Raw genomic sequence first — 24,903 nt, forward strand, 5'->3', positions numbered from 1 at the left:
GTTTCAACAACAACATTTACTGTCAATTTTCAAAGCAGGAAATGTTTAAGAGTGCACAGCTAGCTCTTTCACCATAAGTAAAAGTAGTCCCAGGCAAATACATTTAAGACCTTTATTTCAGATTAAAGAAAACAGAAGCCTCAGAATAAAATAAATTAAAAAGTGCAAACAGAGGTGAATAAACTCTTCTCAAACTGTGGAATATCTGTTGGTGTGGCATTGTGTGATGGGGGGGGCACGCGCGTGCGTTTCGGTTATTGGTGGTGGTGGGGGGACTCTCGGCCGCACGCGCGTAGTTCGGCTGGGGTGGGGCTGTAGGCGGTAACCGCGCGCATGCATCGGTTTCCGTCCTACTCATAATAGTATGGGGGTAAGGGCCGGTGGGTGTCTGTGCCCCCACAGAAGTGAAAGTGAAACTTTACGTTCATTTATCTTTTCTCTGCCCTTGAAGCTTCGGAAACTTTCATCTGAGGGGAGGACGTTTGTCCTGGACTATTATATATTATACATATAATAAGTCTAATGCGGCAGTCATGTGTTTTTTTGTATGAAATGTGTGGTGTGGCGGCATGGGCCAAACCCTGACCAGCGGAAACACTGCGGTAAGAGTTTGTCTTCTTCTGACTTCTGCCTTTGTAGGATAGTGACAGAATTCCCTCACACCGCCACCTACTGTTTCAGCCCTGGAACACACACACAGGCCGCGGTACGTGCTTGTGAAGGCAACATCTGCGGGAAAGTTGTGAACGTATCTAAATAAAGTACAGACTTGGGTACGCAGTGTGAAAGCACCCTAAAAACAATGGTTTTCCGCATCAACTTTCCTTGTTTTGGAGTGAGACATGCCGCCATCACTGTCTCCATGGCAGTTGGCCTGCCGCCATATGTGTCTTTCTCTCTGCTCTGGTGCGCGCGCTGCGCAGGGTAAACAAGCAATTTGATTGGCTCATCTGAGTGAAGCTATTGTCTATTAGCTGAAGTAGCAGCACCTGCAGTCTATAACTGCCACCTTTGGAAAAAGTACTTTATGAAAAATTTTTTTTTTTTTTTTTTTAAAAACACCTTTTTCTACACCTTCATGGTGCCCAAAGCGCTTTACAATTCCTCACATTCACCCATTCACACACACACTCATACACCAGCGGGCGACTGCTGCCATGCAAGGCGCTGCCTGGCCCTACTGGGGGCGATTTAGGGTTCAGTGTCTTCCCCAAGGACACTTTGACATGTGGACAGTCGGAGCCAGGATTCGAACCGCCAACCCTTTAGTCATTGGACGACCCGCTCTACCAACTGAGCCACAGCCGCCCCCCGATCCATGATCCATTCTCAGGAGTTTATCAGATTGGTCACGGGTCCGGACAGAACCATCACTGGGTCCAGGTCAGGACCAAGGTCTGTCATTTGGTGATGCCTGCGGTAAGTGTTGGTTACTGCCTCTTGAGGAGACTGCACCTGTTTTGGCTAATAGTCACAAGGTTAAGGAGTCACATGGTTTCTTACTGTGTACTTTTCCTTTTTTACTGCATCTCTGTATTGTTTTTGAAAATTTTCACTACACTAGTGGAATAAGTGTTGTTCATATTTTTACCCTCGGCCACACTGGCCGCAGGGTACTGTCATCAGTTGGTCATCCGTCCGTCCGTCTGTCTGTCCAAAAACTTTGGCATGCACTGATAAGTCAGGCCACTGGGTGGCAGTAGTGTGCCTAATAAGTCAGGCTGAAGGTTTGTGCATATCATGTTTAAACATTACAAAACCTTTGAAGTGGACTCCTCTGGGCACAGCAAAAAGGGACACTGTATATGACAAGACTCCATTTAGCCAGTTGTGTCCATTACAGAATCGTACCTTAGATAGCTCATGTGTGTACTATTTAGTTGTAAAAAGTTTCATGTTGACGTAAGAATGTTATCTTTATCTGTAGATGCGTCAAGTGTGAATGGAGTGACCAAGCAATGGAACATCCATTACATTTTAGAAATCTTTAACATTTCAATGTTTATCTATTGTCACTGCTGGCACTGACTAATGTGCACAGAGATTTACAGCTCACACACAGTTTAGTCTTTGTACTCTGCCTTTGTAGTCTTGTCCAGTTATCTTAGAGAACCGTAAACTGAATTTTAGGATTACATCTGTTTCTTGCTGAACTACATGGAAGACACTAAAAAATAATTCAGGTAGGTTTTTTTCTATGTGTTACAAATTTTGTGCTTTGTCTTAGTGCTATCAATTTTTTATGTCATATCAGAGATGTTACACATTGATCAGTAAAGTACAATCGACAAAATAAAACCAAAATGAGTAAGCACTTATTTATTATTACGCCTTTTATCTTACTGAAAGTCCATCTGTCCACTGCAGTGAGTCCACCATCCTTCCAGTCACTGGGCCAGTTGTCAATGACTGGGACGATGGGGAGTGTTAGATAAATGCAGAACTTAACCTTCATGTCTGTGGTGTTTTCAGAACATAGGTCAGCCCAAAACAATATAGAAACTGTTATTTTCTGCTATTGTCCTGATGGTAAAAACTGGTGCATTATTTGGCAGGACTCGGCAGGACACTGATACATGTTATTTCACCCATAGCACCACCTGCTATTTTAGAACATGTAGGACAGGGGTGCCCAATCCTGGTCCTCAAGAGCTACTGTCCTGCATGTTTTAGATGTATCCCTCTTCCAACACACCTGATTCAAATGATAAGCCTATCATCAAGCTCTGCAGAAGCCTGATAACGACCGTCAGCTGTGCCGGAAGAGGGAAACATCTGAAACATGCAGGATAGTAGATCTTGAGGACCAAGGTTGGACACCCCTGATGTAGGACATAGTGTAAAAAACTGTCTGGACAAACACAGTAGAAAGATGGTGCCATGAGTCATGTGATACTTTTTTGTTTTTGTAGAAAATATATTCTATTATTTTGGTTAATGGACTGCGCTTACATAGCACATTTTATACACCATCATGGCGCCCAAAGTGCTTTACAAGGCCTCACCATTCACACACACATACACCAGTAGGTGGCTGCTGCCATGCAACGTGCTGCCAGAGGGGCAATTTAGGGTACAGTGTCAGTGACACTTTGACAGGATTTGAACTGCTGACCCTTTGGTCATTGGAAGATTCGCTCTACCAGCTGAGCCACAGCTACCCCATTTTGTTCCATAATAATAACAATCGTCTTGTCGCTGAGGAATATGAGCGTATCCTTCTGACGTGTTGTTTTGTTGAGCACCAGTGTACATAAAGGTTAGTTTAGAACTCCTCAACCAATAAAGCAGGGACACCCAGATTCCATCTCCAGTTTGAACCAATGACAGATTATAGCATTAGTTCTTCTATAACTGAGAAAGAATGCAACATCCACATTCTCTGCATTCTTCTTCAAGACTTTTCACTTTTTGCTACAAGTCATTTTATATTACTGTGAAGTAAAATGGAAGATGAGCAACAAGTAACAACAGGACTGTCACTTTAATTAATTGCTTATCATTCATGTTCCAGCACGACTCGTCTATGGAATCAACAAACAATCCAGAGAAGATTCTGATGAGGGATGGTAACAGTCCACATCATCTCATGGAAAAGACTGATCGGAGAGGCCAATGGGCCAATAAGAGGGAGTTTGTCTTAGCCATCACTGGAGAAATCATCGGTCTGGGGAATATTTGGAGGTTTCCATATCTCTGCTTCAAAAATGGAGGAGGTTGTCTGTCAAAGCTTTAAATTTCAACTTTGTTTAGTGAATTTGTTGAACATTATAAATATATTTCTCTGTGTAATGTATTGTTGGTCGTTTCTGCAGGAGTTTTCCTGGTGCCTTATATCTTGTTTCTGGTCACCTGTGGAATCCCCATCTTCTTCCTAGAGGTGTCAGTGGGACAGTTAACTGGTCAAGGTGGAGTCACATGCTGGAGGAAAATATGTCCTTTATTTGAAGGTGCTGGAACTCAGCTACATGTTCAGTACAGTGAATTCTAACAACTGAAATAATGTGCATTACTACTTCTTTACTTCATATTTTTCTTCTGCTTCTTTACTTCATGTTGAAATATTACTATAATTGTTTCATTAGGTTTAGGCTACGGAACTCAAATGATTACACTTTACACTGTGACGTATTATATCGTCATCCTGGCCTGGGCCTTCCTCTACCTCTTCTCTTCCTTCACCTCTGAGCTCCCCTGGGCCAGATGTAACAACACCTGGAACACAGGTACAAACTAGAACAGGGGTGTCAAACATAAGGCCCATGAGCCAAAATTGGCCCGCCAAAGGTTCCAGTCTGTCCAGCAGGATGAGTTTGCCAAGTGTAAAAATTACACTGAAGATATTAACAGTCAAGGGTATCAAACTCACAAAAATTTACCAATATTTTGGCTGTTACTAAATGTTTTGTGTCTTTATAGATTCACTCTAATCTGTAAGTTGTAATGCTCGTGTAAAAATGATAAGCTGAGGAACAATATTGTTAAAATTGCACTTATTTTTCTTATGAAATTTTAGGTTTTTCAGGTTATTCACAGTTTTTGTGAAAGGATAGTTTGTAAATGTAGACAATTTCACAATTTAATTCTACTGTTTTGCACTGAAAATGAGCAAATAAGGAGTTTTCATTTTTTATAGGCTATTGTGTTGCTATTTTATTGGTTTGAGATCAAATTGGGCTGTATGTAGCTCCTGAACTAAAATGAGTTTGACATCCCTGTACTAGAACCTACGTCTGGACACTGAGCAGACTGACAGCAGTGGCTAAAACTACAGGAGTCTAGAGTTTCATTACTTTTGGTATTTGTCATGATATGAAGTCTGATTGTGTACAATTGAGGACTTCTGTTTGGTTTTGTTAATTCATCACATAATTCACCTGATTATCACATAAATGTGAGTTGTACTATTGTTATCATGCTGATGTTTGTACACACTGAGTTTCTCCATGGTTCTCTGTGTTCTCTTGCATTAACCATCTGTAGTTTCTCTAACATGGTTTTGTTCTCCCACTGTAAGACAACTGTGTTGATTCTAGTCACAATGACTCAGCGTACGGTCATCTCAACCAAAATGTGACATCATCAGTCAAAGAATTCTGGCAGTAAGTATGTTATTATTAATTTAAGTGTGGACAGTTTTTATCACTTGACAGTTGAAGTTGTTTCCTGACAAGTTTTCTTTGTGTTTTTAGGAGACGGGTCCTACGTTTGTCTGATGGGATTGATGAGATAGGGGACATGTGTTGGGACCTGGTTGGGTGTCTTCTTCTTAGCTGGATCGTCTGTTACCTCTGTATCTTCAAAAGTGTCAAGACTTCCGGAAAGGTAAGAATGAGTCTTTAAAACAAAAATCCTGACCTGGAACTTCATCCGTTATTAACCACATCCGTGCGTCTGTCTCAGGTTGTCTATTTCACAGCTACTTTTCCTTATTTTATGCTGATTGCGTATCTGATCCGAGGTGTGACTTTACCTGGAGCCATAGATGGGATCAGGTTTTATCTCTTGCCAGATCCCACACGTCTGACTGATCCACAGGTGAGAAAAAAACACTGTGTGACTAGTTTGATTGTTGTGTTAAGTAACAATCAAAGAAAGAACAGGGAAAACTGTATGCATAAAAAAAACATTTCAGATGCAGATGTTAGTGTCAGACTTTGAATATTTTCTTCCCTGTAAACAAACCATAAAAAGTACATTTAAAATTCTGTACAGTTGTATGTCAAATGCAGCTTTTCTATTTATGTAAACGTCAAGTTTTGTCCATCTAAAAATTAGGAAAAATAGAATTTCAATGGGTGGAGTGTGAGGGATCATGAGTGAGTTCTACACTAACCTACTGACTTGGAAAAACAGTAAACTTGTTTAACCTGGTGCTGTAAAGTAGTTTTATGGTCTTGTTAGTTCAACCTACTACACACAACTACAGTTGTGCTGTATGTCAGGAAGAAAGTGTTTTATTAAATAATAATGCACAGGTGTCAAACTTGCAGCCCAGGAGCCAAATCTGGCCCGCCAAAGGTTCCATTCCGGCCTGCAGGATGAAAGTGCAAAAATTAACCTGAACAGTCCAGGTTGTCAAAATCCTTTTGGTTCAGGTTCCACATACAGACCAGTGTGATCTACAGTAAAAATAACAACACAATAACCCATAAATAATGACAACGACAAATTTTCTTTGTGAAAAATTAGGTAGAAAAAATTTAAGGGGAAAAAAATAACATTACACTGTGAAAATATTTACATTTACAAAACTATTCTTTCACAATAAAACACAAATAAATACATAAATAAAAACAAAGATGAACAACCTGAAATGGGCAATTTTAACAATATTCTGCCTGTTACTAAATGTTTTGTGCATTTATGAATCCACTGTGATCTGTAGTTGTGTTAATAATAAGATATGTAATATTGTAGAAATTGTTCAAATTTTAGTTCCAAACTCCAAAATTTTAACAATATTCTGCCCGTGACCAAATGTTTATGGAACATTGTGTGTAAATGTACATGTATAAATAATAAGTTGAGGCATAATATTGTTCACATTGCTCTACTTTTTCAAATGAAATTTGTGTTTTTTCAGGTTATTCACATCTTTTTTGTAAAATGTAAATATTTTCAAAATTTAATTGGGTTTTTTTTGTGCTAAAACAAAAAGAAAAACTTGGATTTGTCATTATTTATAGGTTATTAAGTCATTATTTTACTGGTCTGGCCCGCTTGAGATCAAATTGGGCTGAATATGGCCCCTGAACCAAAATGAGTTTGACACCCCTGTAATAATGGATGCTATGGAGGATGCAATGCTGCCATCTGCTGCAGATAAAAGATTACTGAATTTGTCTTATGTGAGTAAGATTTTGTCATGTAACCTACAGTCTAGAAACAGTTGTGTTGGCAAAAATCCAAATGTATTTTTTTTTTTATTTTGGCGTGAGGCACACTCATGTTGACATACTCTTAATAACAGTTACGCATATTGAACAGCAATCCAAACTCCAGTATGTATTAACTGTTTGTAGGTGTGGATGGATGCTGGGAGTCAGATTTTATTCTCCTACTGCGTGTGTACAGGCACTTTGTCATCTATGGGAAGCTACAACAAGTTCAACAACAACTGCTACAGGTGAGTCAAACAGACATCCCTGTGCAGTGGTGGAGAATCTCAGCTCCATAAAGTAAAAGTCCTGCCATGTTTTGGTCCTACCTGTTCATCTAACACTGGTGATTCCACTAATTATCCCATTTGCCTGGATGAGGAGAGGTGCTCATCAAAATGGGCTGGTTCAGTGAATGGTTGGAATAAATACATGGCAGGACTTTTACTTTATGGAGCTGGGATTCTCCACCACTGTGTATATGATATGCTAACGTGATGGAGGATTACTGTACATAATCATCTTTTTCACTTTCAGAGATACATTTGCCCTGTGCCTACTGAACAGTTTAACCAGTTTTGTAGCTGGATTTGCTGTCTTCTCTGTCCTTGGCTTCATGTCATATGAGTTGGGTGTTGACATCAGGACAGTGGCTGAATCAGGTGTGGTATCACTTAGGGATGAACACATTAGGTCTGTCCCATTTCACAACATTCAGGTAACTGTAAGTGTCTGGTATTATATTTACTTTTTACTTTTGTACTTTACTACAATTGAAAAGTTGTACTTTTTACTTAAATAAAGGAGGTGAATCAGTACTTCCACTTTTACGAGAGTATTTTTTCACACAAGTAGCTGTACTTCTACTTAAGTACAGAATGTGAGTACTTTTACCACCTCTGCAGGTAACTGTAGACATAAACAGACTAGTGTAGGACTGGAAGTGTCTGGTATTAAAGGTACAACTTTACAAGTAAAGAGAGTTGCAGTTTGTGATGAAACTGTTGAACTATCAGACTGTGAAAATACATAAATAGAAGCTGACGTGGTCAAAACTGTCTGTTCAAACTATTTAAGATGATTTTACAGCAGTGTTTCCCAACCTTTTTGGCTTGTGACCCCATTTTAACGTCACAAATTTCTGGTGACCCCAGACATTCAAAAGAGAGACTTTTTTTTTTTTTGTTGCTAAAATTAATTTGTTTTTGATCATGTAATAGTTTGCTATACTACGTTGCAAATAAACATAATTTAAGACAACATTTAGTCTATCTAATGTATATTATTTTGGACGGAGGCAGAAAAGCCAGGTGTAGATTACTGCAGAAAGTGAGAATTAGATTTTCCTTGGTCAGGATATGTACAGTCAGTCCAGCTTGGATTTACAAGGCTGACACTTAACACTGAACAAACAATAACTCAAACTATGAATTATGAAAGAGCTGCAGCATCTGAAACCGACCACAATGAACATTTGAAAGATAAAAAGTACCACAGTGCTTCAGTTTCAGCTTCTGAGTTTGTCATGTCTTTTATGTATTGGGATTGTCTCTGTCAACTCACCATAATATGTTTTTTATTTGTACGTTTTTTTGTTTTTTTTTTAATCAATTACTAGAAATTTCAGTAATTGAATTTCAGGTGTCCCCACATGGCCCAAGGTTGAAAAACACTGCTTTACATCTTCAACATAACCAGACTGCATTGGTTTTCACCTCCTTAAATATTTTTTCCACTCACTCTCAAAGCCAAGGCAGTGGCTGTTTCGGTGTTGGTGGCATGGATATGTGTGACAAGAGATGCAGTCTAACCCTAACCCACAAACTGTGACTTTCTTAGCTTCTAAAATTATCTTTGAAATTGACAAATGTTTGAACTGTCAAAAGGTTGTGTTTCTGTCTACAGCTGTTGTAAAAGAGCAAAAACATCTCCACCCATTTTCAAGAACTGTGCCCATTACATTTTGAAGTCAGTGCAGAAAAGAAGGGATGGAAGCTAGACGTTTTATTCACTATTACTGACATTTACTAGATAAGACCATAGTGGAGGTATACTATCTACTGAGTGTCATTTTTTTTTTTTTTTTGGAAACTTTTTTTGTAATTTTTATGTTTTTTACATGAACAAGGTCAGCTGCACAACAATGCAAGTTTTCAACATGGAAAGTTGGGAAGGAGAAAATAAAGTAAAATAGAAAAGTAGAAAAAAATTATAAAAATAATAAATGAAAATGAAAATAAACTCTTGTTTTAGCTTTTATCACTGTCCATTAGGTCTGCTGAGTATTTGATCCATCTTTTTCAAATACACAGTCCATTTGTCCCGGGTCCCCTTTCATTCTGAGATAGTAAGTCAGTCTTTCCATCGAGTAAATCTCCTCAACAATATTCCATCACTGTCTTGGATTTGGAGGGTCCCTTTTCAGCCAGTTTCTTCTTATGGCCTTTTTAGATGCCAAAATCAATATTTTGAAAAGATACAGGTCCTTCTTTTGAATAGTACCTTCTAGAATCAAACCCAGGTACATTATCTGGGGGTCCCTGGGTGTCCTGTAGGAGAAAAGCTCTTCCAGAATCTGAACCACTCTGTCCTAGAACCCCTGCGATTTTACACATGACCAAAAACATGATTGACACTCCTCTGCCCACATTGCCTGTTCACCTATTTGTTTATTTTTAATATGTGGTGTGGTGAAGAAGTGAATTGAATTCTTTCATCCAAACTCCCTGAGTGTCATTTTTAAAGTTTTCTGTGCTGACATGTTTTCAGGTCCTGGTCTGGCTTTCATTGCATTTCCTCGAGCGATCTCCATGATGCCTTTACCTCAGCTCTGGGCTGTGTTCTTCTTCATTATGATTATCTTCCTTGGACTGGACAGTGAGGTAAGTATTACTACATTAAAGTGTATTTAAAATGTACATTAAATACACACAGGTAGCCGGGATAGGCTCCAGCACCCCAAGGACTAAATGAATGAATGAATGAATGAATGAATAAACATAAAGGAGAATATAAAGACAGTGTTAGATTTTTTTTCATTTTACCAACAAAACCTACTCACTGCATAAAGTATAAATGTTTAAAAGCTTCAAAACAATGGATGTTTGTTGTTTACCCACAGTTTGTGTATCTGGAAAGTTTGGTCACATCCATATCAGACATGTATCCATCCTTCTTTCTCACCGGTCATCGGCGTAAATTCCTTCTGTTGCTCATCTGTGGTTTGTCCTTTGTTATCGGTCTGTTTATGGTGACTCAGGTAAAAGTCTCCTGTCTGTTTCCCTGCTGTTGATTTGTCTCTTATATTTACTTTAACAGCTGGTCTTTCATGTGAAATCTGTATTTTCTCTTCTCTTATCTTTCAGGGAGGACTTTATATTTTTCTGCTGTTTGACTACTATGCTTGCAGTGGAATGCCAATGATGTTTTTTGCCATTTTAGAGTCGATCTGTGTGGGATGGGTATTTGGTAAGCAACACCATAATTTTTATTTATTTTTTTTTGTAATTCAAGAAGGGAAAAACAATATACGATGCATTTTAGATACAGTGTCTTGAACTGTTTTTCTTAGTTTAACCAACTGAATCCCCTCGCTCCCACCCTTCCAAAATACAAACTGCCACTAAACATGAAACCAAAAACCAAAAAACCCAAAAACAAACCAAAAACGAAAGAAAAACTAAAAAACTTAAAAAAAAAGTGGGGGAGGGGACACACAGTAATTTAAATAATGATATGGGTAAATAAATAAGGGACACTTTTGCGCGTTATTTCTAGCTTACAGGGTATATGATGCCACTGGAGGGTGTTGAGTTTATCAAAAATACAAAATTAAGGCGTCCCATAACTCATGAAACTTTCCAATTGATCCTCTGGTGAAATACTTTATTTATTCGTAATTTTAGGAAGACCATCAAATCGCTAAGCCAAACAGACACTTTTGGTGGGTCAAGAGATTTCCACTCTGGAGTTTTTCTCCTACAGACTATAAGGGAGGCAAAGGCATTTTTCATGTCTGTGGCCAATAAGAGCTCATTAATTAGTACGCAACACCATAATGTTACCTATTTTATAAATGTAGTAATCTTTATATAACTCTTTCACCTAATCTCTAATCAAAGACAAGAAACACTGAAAAAGCCAACTAACTCCATGATCTTTATGGCATACATACCATAAGATCCACTATACATGAAAGAAAATATAAATAAAATATATATAACAAATAAGAATGAGCAACATGAACTTTGAAAAAGAAGGTTAAGTATTCCACCGTGACTTAAATTTTACAAATTGAGATATTTGTTATGATGACAAGAACAAAAGGTATATTTGACTATTTTTTTCATTTCATAATAAATAAATTGAATCAGAATCAGCCATAAGTGCCAGAAAACAAGAACTAAAACAGCATTTCAAGGTTTGTAAATTGCCACATAACAGTGTTTTGGTAAATTTCCACCACACTTTGCAGTCTGTAGAAATGTCTTATCTGCACTGAACAGTCTGTCAATGTTTTGTTATCATCCTAATACAGAATTACTCTCAGTGTTGATGACGTGCTCTATAAGTCACTGATATTATTTCTCTCTAAGGTGCTGACCGTTATTATGAGAAAGTCAAGGAAATGATCGGCTACCGCCCCACTCCTTATATGAAATACTGCTGGAGGTTTGTAACACCGTCTGTCTCTGTGGTGAGTAAGCTTTTAATGTCTGTAAAAAAAAAAAAAAAGTGAAACCATTAAATCATGTGGTCAGTGTCTTGTGATAGAAAGTGACTAGTTATTGTCGTCTGTATAACTGAGCCATTACAGTTATTGGGAAATAATATGGAACTATATTATAGATACTAAGAGTTACATTGTAGGAAAATATTTTCAGAAAGATGTTGTGCTAAAGAGTTATGCTGCTTAATAAATGAGTAATGATGAAAACATATGATTATTGCTTATGATATCCAATGTGTTTGAAATTATTCTATGTGTAGAAAAATTATATAATAAAAAAATAAATATGAAGGAACCAATGTATACTGGTGCCAGCCTAGGATGATCTGACTTTAAAAAAATAATATAATGGGTCAGTTCAATCCAATATTTATTGTCATTGAAATAATGAGAGCTTCTAGCTGCTGTGCCATGTTTCCAAATAATAAATGACACGTTTTAAAAAGAAAAATAGGTTATGTTTGGATTGAGACATAATGGTGTAAAAGACAGTGAGACTGTATTAAAAGAAAAGGGATATGCCTGAACATGTCCAAGACCTGTCCAGGATGTGTCCAGGACCTGTCCAGGATATGTCCACAGTGGTGCCCACTTTATTGTCACAAGGCTTGATAATCAGAAAACTAGTTTGGATTTAGTTGATAAATCTAACCCTAACCCTAACCCAGTGTTTTTCAACCTTGGGGCGACCCCAAGTGGGGTCACCTGGAATTCAAATGGGGTCCCCTGAAATTTCTAGTAATTGATAAAAAAAAAAAAAAAAAAAAAAAAAGAACGTACGAATAAAAAATATCTGGTGAGTTGACAGAGACAATCACAATCCATAAAAGACATGACAAACTGTGAAGCTGAAACTGAAGCAGTGTGGTTCTGTTTATCTTTCAAATGTTCATTGTGGTAGGTTTCAGATGTTGCAGCTCTTCCATAATTCATAGTTTGAGTTATTGTTTGTTCAGTATTAATTGTCAGCCTTGTAAATCCAAGCTGGACTGACTGTACATATCCTGACCAAGGAAAATCAAATTCTCACTTTGTGCAGTAATCTACACCTGGCTTTTCTGCCTCCATCCATAATAATATATATTAGATAGACTAAATGTCATCTAAAATTAACCTTTATTTGCAACATATTGTAGCAAACCATTACATGATCAAAAACTAATTAATTTTGCCAAAAAAACTAAGTCTTAGTTTTGAATGTCTGGGGTCGCGAGAAATTTGTGATGTTAAATGGGGTCACGAGACAAAAAAAGGTTAGAGACCACTGCCCAAACCCTAACCCTCACCCTCACCCTAAACCTCACCTTGACCCTAACTGTATCCCTAATCTTACTCAGATACAGCAATGCTATTTTTTGATTGGCTGTTTGGTAGTCGTATTGTTTTTATTTGATTAGCTGGTGCATGGCAGGCATCTTCTGAACTCTATGGGTAACCCACTTGATTCCTACTATACCTGTTCCACTGTTCTAAAAAATAGCGGCGCAACTTAGTGGACGTTATCCTGGTAATTTCTCTGCATGAGAAATACAAAGTGTGGTGTGTGAATGGGATGAAATGTGTGTGTCTCATGTCCAATCTCTCTCTCTCTCTCTCTCTCTCTCTCTCTCTCTCTCTCTCTCTCTCTCTCTCTCTCTCTCTCTCTCTCTCTCTCTCTCTCTCTTAAATTTCCATCTGTATGCATGACAAAACTAGAAAAGCACTCGGAGAGCGCAGATACCCCCCCCCCCCCCATCAACACCAAAATTTAATCATTGGTTCCTTGTGCTATTATCAACATTTCCTGAAATTTTCATCCAAATCTGTCCATAACTTCTTGAGTTATCTTGCACAAAGACAGACAGACAAACCAAAGCTGGTAAAAACATAACCTCCTTGGCAAAGGTAAGAGGTAAAAAACCGGTGTGCTCAGAATCAGTGGCGGTTGCTCGTCTTTCAGACAGGGGAAGCTCATTGTCGGCTTACATCAGAAAAATAAATAAATAAATTGTCAAGTTATTTAAACATACATTCGGCCCTCTGTTCCTTTTTAAGAAAATGCTCAGTGACCTTATCATACCAAGTAGGCGTCTTTTCCAGGGACTGGACCAGTGTCCTCTCTGCTTAGACTGCTTTGGCTCAGTGTGTTGTGGGTGTAAGACTTCAGCCTTTTTAAACTACAGATGCTCCTTTCACTCCGACCTAGCCAACAGTTTGATTGATTTAACTATCTACAAAACGATATTAAACTCGAACAAGAAATGATTAAATTATGGAACTGAAACAAGAAAACAGTGAAATTATGTTAAATTGAAAGAAGGAAGTCCAATGAGTGTGTTTTATTTACAGTGCAAGAAATGAATGAATAATTTCGTAGTGGTTTCTCTCTTGATTTCACAGCAGAATGTGTGACGGTATTAAACTGAACTGTGTCAGTGAAGGAGTAGATCTGAAAACAGCTGTCAATCAAACGGGATTCAGCCTTTCAACTGATCCTCCAATCAGCACGTGGGATTCTGGCGTCCAGCCTGGCCGAGCTCCACCCACAGCTCCATTCACCCCCAGAGACGCCTGGCGTCCGGGGGCGGGACAACATCCTGGCATTTATCCAATTACCGTCCAGTTTTTAGTCAATGAAAAAAACTGTTCCACTCAGTCCCATTGAAGCCCACAGACGCCCACAGTCTACGGACAAATGCACTGAGCAGAGATGGATGAGAAAACAGAGACACGGGAATGGAGGAGAAGTGAACGACATTGCGTACGTTGATTTGTGATAAAGCTGATTCTGAACGAACTCATCTTTAAGATGAACATGTTCTAACACATTTGTAGTCAGTAAAATGTCAACACAACCGTACATATTTAACCATTTACTTTGCGTAATTTTAGGGGAAGCTGAGCTTCCCTTGCAGTCTATGAGAAATCGCCACTGCACAGAATATGGAGCTACTGCTAAAACATCCAGGGCTTAAACCCTGAATGTCCAGGTCTAACAGCGCCCATGCCTGTCACATCATAAAGCTGTCAATTTGTTTATCCAATGATAATGATCACTGGGTGTGGAAAATGACACCTGGAAATGAATATAGGAGGTTGTTCTGGTCTACCTGCTGACACTGTGCAATGCGCTCAGATGTTTTTGTCAACAATGAATCTTGGTTTCCTCGAATGCTGACTTCTGGGGATGTTTTTGAAGACCATTTAGAAGATTTTGGCCGTCCTTATTGTAAGTCCAGTCTTAAACTTAGACCCTTTTGATCTGGGACACCCGTTCCATATCAACATCTGGACTGACGGTTTAAGCTTATGTGTACAATATTATCACCGATTCAGTCTTTCATTCTGTTGTTTTGCATCTTTTTTCTGTCCAGAAATTTCTTCTGTTGGCAAATTTCAGCATAACATGAGCCAGTAAAGCCTCTAGACCCTTAACAGTGTTGAATTAGTGTTTGACTGTGTGGTCCAGTATCTGTAGATTAGTCGTAGTAACTCTGTGGCGTCTGTTTAAAAAGCCATTCAATAATGTGGTCAGTGTTTCTGGATGCAGTGATGGAAAGTGACTAGTTATTGTCTGTAGTTACTGACCCATTACAAATACTGAGGAATAATGACGAGGTCAAGGGCGTCACAGATGGACAGACAAGTTTAAGACAAATATTACACATAATTGGAAAGGTCTAAATGCCATCTTAAACATACTCAAAGGGCAAAATTTTGTTTCAAATATTTAAGAAAAAATAGCAAAAATTACTGTTACGGATGGACAAAAAATTAAGTTCTCAAAAGTGAAGTTCCTCTGACATTTTCACCCTAAAATGTATTCAGTGTATACCTTAAACCCTGTATTTTACAACCTAATGATTGGTTAAAGGAAAAAAATATTTTATCATTCTTAAATAGCAAGAGTTTTGACAAATGGCAGCGTCACGGATGGACAACAAAAGTAAATTTCAAATGAAACATTTTTTATTTCAATATTTACAACATACAAACATTAACATTATATTCAAATGTATTTTGCATAGATATATGCATTTTTTAATTGTAAACACTGTGTGTTTAGAATATGACATAAATAATATAAGAGTCAAATATCAATGTATTTGGAATAAATGTAGTTTATTTGTGAGAGTTTATAAAATGAACCCAGAATGACAGCAGAAAACTTTGTCACTTTCCAAACGTTCACACTCATAAAACTCCTCACATTTTTTTTCACGCGTTTTTTCTCATTTCAAAATAAATTTTCCTGAAAATATAAATAATTGCCTACCCAAAAATATAAGTTTGGTGTAGATTATTGTAATTTAATTTTTTTGACCAGATGTTAATCTTTTCTTTGACTTCGCCCTAATGTGGAATTAAATTACAGATACTAATCACAATGTTTAGTTCAGTGTGGCTGCGTCGGACATATTATTTTTGGTAAAAAGCTTGTGTAGGATATATTAATTTCTGTTGTTGACATATGAAAGCACCCTGTTTAAGAAAATCATCAGAGGTAACAAATGACATTATGATGACGTTCAAATAATTGTTACTGACATTATTTTCACTTTAATTTGTGATTTATAACTTATTACATTTCCTTCACAACTCTGATTATAAATAAACAGCCTTATAATCTACATTCATCTCACACCTTCATATTCCACACACTCTTCATTCTGTTTTTCTGTTCTCTGTGTATTGTCGTTGTTCACAGGGTATCTTACTTTTCTTTCTGGTCAAGTTCACTCCTCTGAAATACGACAACACCTATCAGTATCCCTGGTGGGGCTACGCTATTGGAATAATTCTGGCCTTCTCTTCCGTTCTGCTCAGTCCTCTGTGGATGCTCTACAGTTTGACAGTAACATCAGGATCTCTGACACAGGTACGAGTGGCTGGTGGTGGAACAAAATGGAGGACTTGTATTAAAAATATGTGTCTATAATAAAGTTACAATTTAAATCTGTGGTAATCAGAATCCAATTCGATTCTTGAGATCTGTAGATGAGTCAGTGGGGTTACAACTTAGTATGTGTTATCCTCTTTATTATTCTTAAATCAGATTAATACCCCATAAGCCCCTGGTTTGCATCAGTGTATTGTACCTGTCCACACACCAAGGTAAAACCAAAACCAGCAGAGGACGAATGATTTTGTTAACTGAAATAATAATAATTAAAAAAAAAAAAAAACTATAATGAACAATGCAACAAAACTAAGACAAAAGAGAAATTCAGTAAAAAGCAGCTTTGTTTGTTTGTTTTCCCCTAATGTTTAAGTTCATGATGAGTAAGACTAGCAATACATGACCTTTGATAAACAGTTGTATAAAAAATAAAACTTTTCTGACTAGGAAACTAGGAAACTAGTCAAATTCTAATAATAAAAAGATAACTAATGTAATGCTGACTACTCTCCCTTCAAAAATCTAAATCTTACCAAGTGTATTTTTCTCATTTCTAGTCAAAAGATCTCATCACACTTAAACTAAGACATAATCACCTAAAGAGTAACTTTTCAGAGCGATATAAGAACTTATTTTTAGACAATAGATCTTGAAAATCTTATTTCAAGAAATCTTACCAAGATAATTTTCACTTGTTCCATTGGCAGATTTTTTTGCTTGAATTAAGCAAAAAAAAATCTTGAATGAAGCAAAAAAAAAAAAATCTGCCGATGGAACAAGTGACAATTATCTTGGTAAGATTTCTTGAAATAAGATTTTCAAGATCTATTGTCTAAAAATAAGTTCTGTTATCTCATTGAAAAGTTACTCCTTAGGTGATAATGTCTTATTTTAAGTGTGATGAGATATTTTGACTAGAAATGAGAAAAATACACTTGGTAAGATTTTGATTTTTGCAGTGCGCAAATAAAAAAACAAAACAAAAAAAACCTCTGCTGCGTGAAACTTAGAATGGAGTTAAAATGGAGAACTGCATATATCAACAGTAAATTTACATTTTTGTTTTAGAGGTGACCATGTTTATTTCAAGATAAATATAAATAACGACAACAATAATGTTAATGATATTAATAATAATGATAATAAAGTTTATGTATATAGCACTTGTTGCAGAAAGATTTCACAAAGTGCTTTACAATAAAATCAAAAGTGAAATACATAGGCAACAAAAACACACAGCTACATACACAAGTATAAAAAAAACACAACTACATACACAAGTATAAAAAACACACAACCACATACACAGGTATAAAAAACACATCACTACTTGAACAGCCACAGGCATAAAAATACAAAAATAAAATCAAATGGTCATAAAACCCATCCCTAACTAAAAGCCTGTCTGAACAAGATAGTCTTCAGATCGTTATTTTGTGTATCAAAATGTGTTGTGTTTACAGCCAAACCTATAATTTCGGGCTTTACTTTAATCACTTGTTTTTTCTGTCTTGCTTGAATTGACCACAACCATCAATATAACAGACAATATGCAATATATTTATCACTATCACTGCTCCTGCTACCTCATACATACTACCTCAACATTCATTCATCTCGTGCAATATAATCATTCCCACATGTAATATATTTATATCCATCTGTGAATAATAATCATCATGTGGACTATAATTATTCTGTTTATATCCAACCATCCTGTGCAGTACATTCTTACATTTTTTTATTTTCTCAATTCTATCCTTTTATCTTCAGATTGGATATAAAGCCAACTGGTCTGTCTTGTAGGACTTTATCTTGTACATATTTTGCGCCTTATATTTTATATATAGACACCTGCTCGCACTGAAAAAGGAGAAGCTCTCCAATCTCGTTGTACATTCTGTATAAAGACAATAAACAGCATTCTGTTCTATTCTGATCCACATGGTAAACCTACTGATGTGTGAATTACATCTCATACTTTAGGGTGGAGCATGATTGTGTTTATTTTAAGTTTGTTTTTGTGCAAATTATATGTAAAACAACTCAACCATAAATTTTCATATTTCTGTTACAGAGACTGAAAACTTTATGCACTCCAGCTGCAGACCTGTGTCAAAGATCAGCAAAGAGGATGGTTCACCCTGAAACACCAGAGCTGTGTGCTCTAGATGAAAGATCTGAGTGCTGAAGGTGGGAAACTATTGATTAGGTTGTCGACTTTACATTTTTGGGAGATTTGTGGGATTTATGTCCTATACCACAGACATAGGAGACTGAGCGGCTAAAATTTACTTAGGGGGTCAAATGAGTGGCCATTTTTGTCAAAAAAAAAGTTGTAAGAAATGCATAGAACTGTGTTGAAATAATGCTAATACATTTGTGCACAGACTACTGATATTATTTGACAGTGGAAGCTATATTTTCGGAAATATTGGATTTTGAATAGCACGTGTATGTGAAAACTTTTACTGGTGGATGGACGTGACATTACCCATGATGATCTGGTCAGTACCAGTACTTTATTAGTAATAAACTTATATACTTACTATTGTTAATTCTCCTCTTATTCATAAATGTTAGTATTGTGGATCTAAAACAATAACAGCTGATACAAAAACACAAAATGTGTCAGTGGACGGATGTGACATGGTTGTTACAGATCCTATCATACTGATGCTCGGCAGCCATGTCACCGTTTCCACAAATGATCCCTGTGCAAAAACTAGGATCAGAATTATTTATTGTATAGTTTATCATCATACTAAAGAGTAAATAACAATACAGAATTGTTATTTCTTTATAAAAATGCTTATTATTAGAAAACTGTTGAGTTAAAAAGTGACGTGTGACATTCTTAATGTATGTATGACATAAGCAGGGTGGATCAGCACCATACTCCATATTGCAACCTGTAAAAATAAAACATGTGATATGTAGTATATAATCTTGTAAGAAAAATTGGGGAATGTAAAAGAATAGAATATTTGTTTTTCAGGTAAATTCAGTTCAAATATAACTTGTCCATTTATGACATGAAAATATAGCATTAATTGTGATGAAACTGGACATTTTTGAGCTGAAAACATAGTTCATATGAGCATCAACATGTTGCAACAGAACTGAAATCCTGTAAATTTGCATAACTTGCATTTACCAACACAAAGTTCCTTTGGGGATTCACTTAGATTGATTCATGCACAAAGACATAAATAAGACCTCTAAGCAAATTTTAGCTGTATTGTAGGTTAACTCTTAGAGGACCGTCACTGAATGCAGTCTATGATCTGAGCAGGAAGGCTACGGAACTGAAGCAACTGTAAGTTTTCATTATCTGTAACCGAGCAAATGTCAAAATATATTTTAAAGCAGATAGATTCACATTTAAAGAGAGAAGAAGAGCAGGGGAGAGAGCAGAGGTCATGGATGAGTAGCACTTATATAGCATTTGAACTGTGCACATTTTATGTTTATTTTATAAAATACTGACAATATTTGTTCCAAATGTCACATAAAATGTTGGCATTTATTTGCAGAAAATCACAACTGGTCGAAAAGCAACACGATATTTTCAAAAATGAGTGTCTGCTGGAACGAGCCTTGTTTTCAATCAGTTTCTACACATTTTTACACCTTTTTCTTGAATTGAAATGTAAGCAGCTTGTCTTTGATTATCCATTTTCTTTGTCATCACATTTGATCATTCAGATGTTTCCAATGAGGTTCAGGTCTAGACATTTAAAGTGGTCTCCTGAGCTGTAAGAACATCTCTATCTGCTCAAATAAAGGCCATATTATTTTGTTCATTCTTGTTTTACTCTTAACTTCCTGAACTTCATTATAATAAGTATTTATACACTGATATAATAATGATGGGTGTCACAGTTATCACAGAGACTCTCATGGACGGAAGAACACAGTTTCATTATTGATCGTGAGTCAAAACTAATCTGGCAAAGATTGTGTAAAGTAAGTGTTTTTTATCTCTTTTTTTCTCCCATTCAGTGCTTGTTCATCAGTGATGTCAGATATACAACTACAATACATATTGCATATTTAAAATAGTGTTTCTTCCATGCAATAGACAATCAATAATGCTCAATAATCAATAATAATAATCAATAAAGATGCATAATTTACAATTATCAGATCAGAGTGTAGTTGTAATCAGTTTTAATTAACTTCTAATTAGAATCTGAATTGTACATTTTTACTTATGTTATAATAATGTAGCAGTAATTATTTTATTTATTTTATTATTTATCATTTCATGTTTGTTGGGATGATACTGTATTGCTGTTGTACATATATGTTAAAATTTTTTTACACATACGACTTCATTTAAACAATACTGATGGTGAAGCTTATTGTTTATCTTCACCGTAAAACTGTGTGTTATGTCTTGGAATGGTGAATGTATCATGTAAATTATAAAAGTAACAAATGTGTAAATGTTAACTGAGAAAACATGTGAATAAAATGTGTTTATGTGATATTTTGATTTGACACTGATGAATAAAATGAGATAATAATGAATGATTTCTAAATGCAGTTAATAAACAATTAACACATAAATGACTGGGATAAAAATCAAATCTTACAGAGATAATGTTACATGTCACAATAAGGAAAATTTAGGGTATTTTTAAGTCTCAAAGCTCCAGTGCCTCTGCCTCTCATGTATTTACTCTGTTTTTCTATAATTTAGCACCAGTCGGCATTAGGTGTGACCTGAAAGTTTCATCTGACTCTAAAATCATGCATTACATTTTCTTTGTCGGAGAATGGGTAATTTTAGTTACATTTCTAAAAAACATAAAAATAAAATGTTTTTACTCTGAACTTTGACAGAATCTCAGGAATTTGTGTTTTTTTAATTGATAAACTCAATGTTTTCAGCTTCCAAATGATTTTTTGTGCACATTAACAACTTAAAACCTTTTATTGCAATATTACTGCGGGTGTTTTACTGGGCATTTATTTTTATTCGTTAACTGACCATGTACATATTCCCAAAAGAGTTGTATTATCAAATGAACAAATGCAAACAATGACACAAACTGTTTTTTTTGTTTGTTTTAAATACAGGTTTTTTTTTAAATATATGAATTATACACATTCACTGTGAAGCTTCTGAAGAGCCAAATGAGAAAAAGCAAATAAAGTCTACTTTACCTGACTTTACAAAGCACATTGGTATAATTATGACTCTGACCTTTGAGGTTTGTGATGACTAATCTGAAGAGAATTGAAGAAGCGCAACAGTTGTTTGAAACCAAAGTGTTGGAATAATCCATGACGCGCGAATATGTCTTAGTCCTCTGACAGCAAGTTTTTCACTTGGAGGATTTATATGTCTTGGCACTGTATCCACCAACATGACTTCCAGCATACTTGTTGAAGCACACCTCCTCAATTATAACACTGCTCCTTTGGTTTTTATTTTATTTTCTTTGTATCTTGGCACCATCCAATATACTGTAATGATTGATAAAAGAAAATACGACATTTAAGATGCACAGTTAAATGTCTGTTTACTACTGTTCTCTATCAAATGCCATAATGTACAAAACATTAATCTTTTGTTCAAACTAACACGACAACTCTAAACTTCCAAATAATATCGGAATCAAGAGCAAAATAGGCAAATTAATACAGCCAGAATTCATCTTAACACATAATATTAGACTGGAATTCTGCACCTGTCTCCTATCAGTCCTAATAAAAGAACTATATATACTAGGGCTGTCAAATAATTAAAATTTTTAATCAGATTAATCACAGGGTTGCTGTGGATTAATTTCGATTAATCACAATTAAATGTCATTCATTTTTAATCTACATTAATTGTGTTTCATTTTCATGAGCAAAAAGACTCAAGAAAGAAGGGAATATATATGCACTTATCGTGTTTGTTGCAAGCTGGGTGACGCTTTAGCCAAAGTATTAGCAGAATCTGATTAACGTATGCTTTGCTTTAAGGTGGTATTTTAAGGTGGAAGTGCTTCGGTAAAAGAAAACTCCTTCCTGCAGAGTGTGTATGATACTTTATGTCAGTTCTGTCTTCGGTTTTTTTTTTGTTCTCAAATTTCCATCCAGGGGGTCTTTTTTTTTTTTTTTTCTTTTTTTTTTTCACCCGCCACCCCCTCTCTTTGGAGGACAACTTTATTTTTAATTACAGCTTGTGTTTAAGTAGCAATCTCAAACTTTATATTCACATGTTCCTTCATTCGTTGCTTGTATACATATACATAGAGGAAGGACTCATATAGATGAAAGTGTACAGGGACAGGACGAGACAAGACGGTGGGATAAAACAGATGTAAGACAAGACGGTGGGATAAAACAGACAGAAGACAAGACATTGGGACAAAACAGACGTAAGACAAGACAGTGGGACAAAACAGAAGACAAGACAGTGGGACAAAACAGATGTAAGACAAGACAGTGGGACAAAACAGACAGAAGACAAGACAGTGGGACAAAACAGAAGACAAGACAGTGGGACAAAACAGATGTAAGACAAGACAGTGGGACAAAACAGACAGAAGACAAGACAGTGGGACAAAACAGATGTAAGACAAGACAGTGGGACAAAACAGACAGAAGACAAGACAGTGGGACAAAACAGATGTAAGACAAGACAGTGGGACAAAACAGACAGAAGACAAGACAGTGGGACAAAACAGATGTAAGACAAGACAGTGGGACAAAACAGACAGAAGACAAGACAGTGGGACAAAACAGACAGAAGACAAGACAGTGGGACAAAACAGACAGAAGACAAGACAGTGGGACAAAACAGATGTAAGACAAGACAGTGGGACAAAACAGACAGAAGACAAGACAGTGGGACAAAACAGATGTAAGACAAGACAGTGGGACAAAACAGACAGAAGACAAGACAGTGGGACAAAACAGACAGAAGACAAGACAGTGGGACAAAACAGACAGAAGACAAGACAGTGGGACAAAACAGATGTAAGACAAGACAGTGGGACAAAACAGATGTAAGACAAGACAGTGGGACAAAACAGACAGAAGACAAGACAGTGGGACAAAACAGATGTAAGACAAGACAGTGGGACAAAACAGATGTAAGACAAGACAGTGGGACAAAACAGATGTAAGACAAGACAGTGGGACAAAACAGACAGAAGACAAGACAGTGGGACAAAACAGATGTAAGACAAGACAGTGGGACAAAACAGACAGAAGACAAGACAGTGGGACAAAACAGATGTAAGACAAGACAGTGGGACAAAACAGATGTAAGACAAGACAGTGGGACAAAACAGACAGAAGACAAGACAGTGGGACAAAACAGATGTAAGACAAGACAGTGGGACAAAACAGATGTAAGACAAGACAGTGGGACAAAACAGACAGAAGACAAGACAGTGGGACAAAACAGCTAAGTGGTTGCTGTTGAAAACATAACCAAACATGTGAAAGATATGACAACAAGTAAGACAAGACAAAAACAGATACGTCTTCCATCTTCATGGGTTGGTTCTGCTGCCTGTCACTACCGGATCAACTGTCCATTTGTTCATGCGCGACAGTAACTCTACTTGGACAAACTGCCTCAAATGCGTTGGAGGAGACTTTCAGAGTCATTCCGTGCTATAGATGAGTTAAATGCATTAAAAATTTTAATCACATTAATCCTGATGATGGATTAATCCACGTTATTGGGTTCATTTGGACGGCCCTAATATATACTGGACATATAAATGACCTGACCTGGTCTGACCACACTGAGACCAGTTTTTTCTAAGGTGCTTGAATACCCACAAACCCCCACTGATGCATGTCCAGGGGCTACTGGTCCTCTTCTGGTCGAAAACCATCTAAAGGTGACAGGAACTCACAGAAAAGGTCAAAATCTGGTCAGAGATGTCAACTCATGTTCTGAATGCTAACAATTACTGCACAGACTCATTGGGTCAGCATCAGTCTGGAGCTCAAAAGACAACAGACATACAGACAATTATTCAGCAACTTTTACTTTAACAACCTGCTGATTTTAGATGTAGAATTTTAACACTATAACTTCATATGTGATATGATTTCTCAAATACTGGCATTGTAAAAGCTTCTTCATTGCCATAGAAGTGTTTTGTTGTGTTCAAGGTTATTACCGTTAACGAAAACTAATGAAATGATGAAAACTAGAACTGAAAAAACATTTTCCTTAACTGAAATAAATAAAAAGTAGAATTAAAAGAAAACAGGATAAATAACTGAAACTGTAATGTGTGCTTGCAAAAAAAAACCAAAATGTATAAAAATTATGGATAAAATTCCCTTTGTTTTTGTCTTTGTCAATGTCGGATTGATATGAAATCAATTTATTTTGCTCAAGCACTTTTAGCAAGCGGCACTGTACGGCACTTCACGGTCTGTCACTT

General features: G+C 36.5%; 2 protein-coding genes across 2 annotated transcripts in view; both read left to right on the plus strand.

Annotated features, from left to right (window-relative positions):
- Window positions 1-569: 569 nt before the first annotated feature.
- Window positions 570-18,814, plus strand: LOC115437347 (sodium- and chloride-dependent GABA transporter 2-like). The gene is made up of 15 exons (XM_030160576.1): window positions 570-602; window positions 3,515-3,716; window positions 3,816-3,950; window positions 4,086-4,226; window positions 5,018-5,102; window positions 5,193-5,325; window positions 5,404-5,538; window positions 7,026-7,129; window positions 7,419-7,543; window positions 9,651-9,763; window positions 10,003-10,140; window positions 10,247-10,349; window positions 11,477-11,577; window positions 16,298-16,468; window positions 18,567-18,814. Exons 1-15 carry the CDS (start codon window positions 570-572, stop codon window positions 18,678-18,680), a joined length of 1,833 nt encoding a protein of 610 aa, XP_030016436.1. The 3' UTR covers window positions 18,681-18,814.
- Window positions 18,647-24,903, plus strand: part of LOC115436969 (sodium- and chloride-dependent GABA transporter 2-like) — a 72,827-nt gene continuing 66,570 nt past the window's right edge. The window contains exon 1 of the mRNA XM_030160005.1: window positions 18,647-18,682. The gene's annotated coding sequence lies outside the window, so the exon portion shown is untranslated. The remainder of the gene's footprint in view (window positions 18,683-24,903) is intronic.

Source organism: Sphaeramia orbicularis, chromosome 17, assembly GCF_902148855.1.
Source record: "Sphaeramia orbicularis chromosome 17, fSphaOr1.1, whole genome shotgun sequence".
In the NCBI taxonomy this organism is placed as follows: Eukaryota; Metazoa; Chordata; class Actinopteri; order Kurtiformes; family Apogonidae; genus Sphaeramia; species Sphaeramia orbicularis.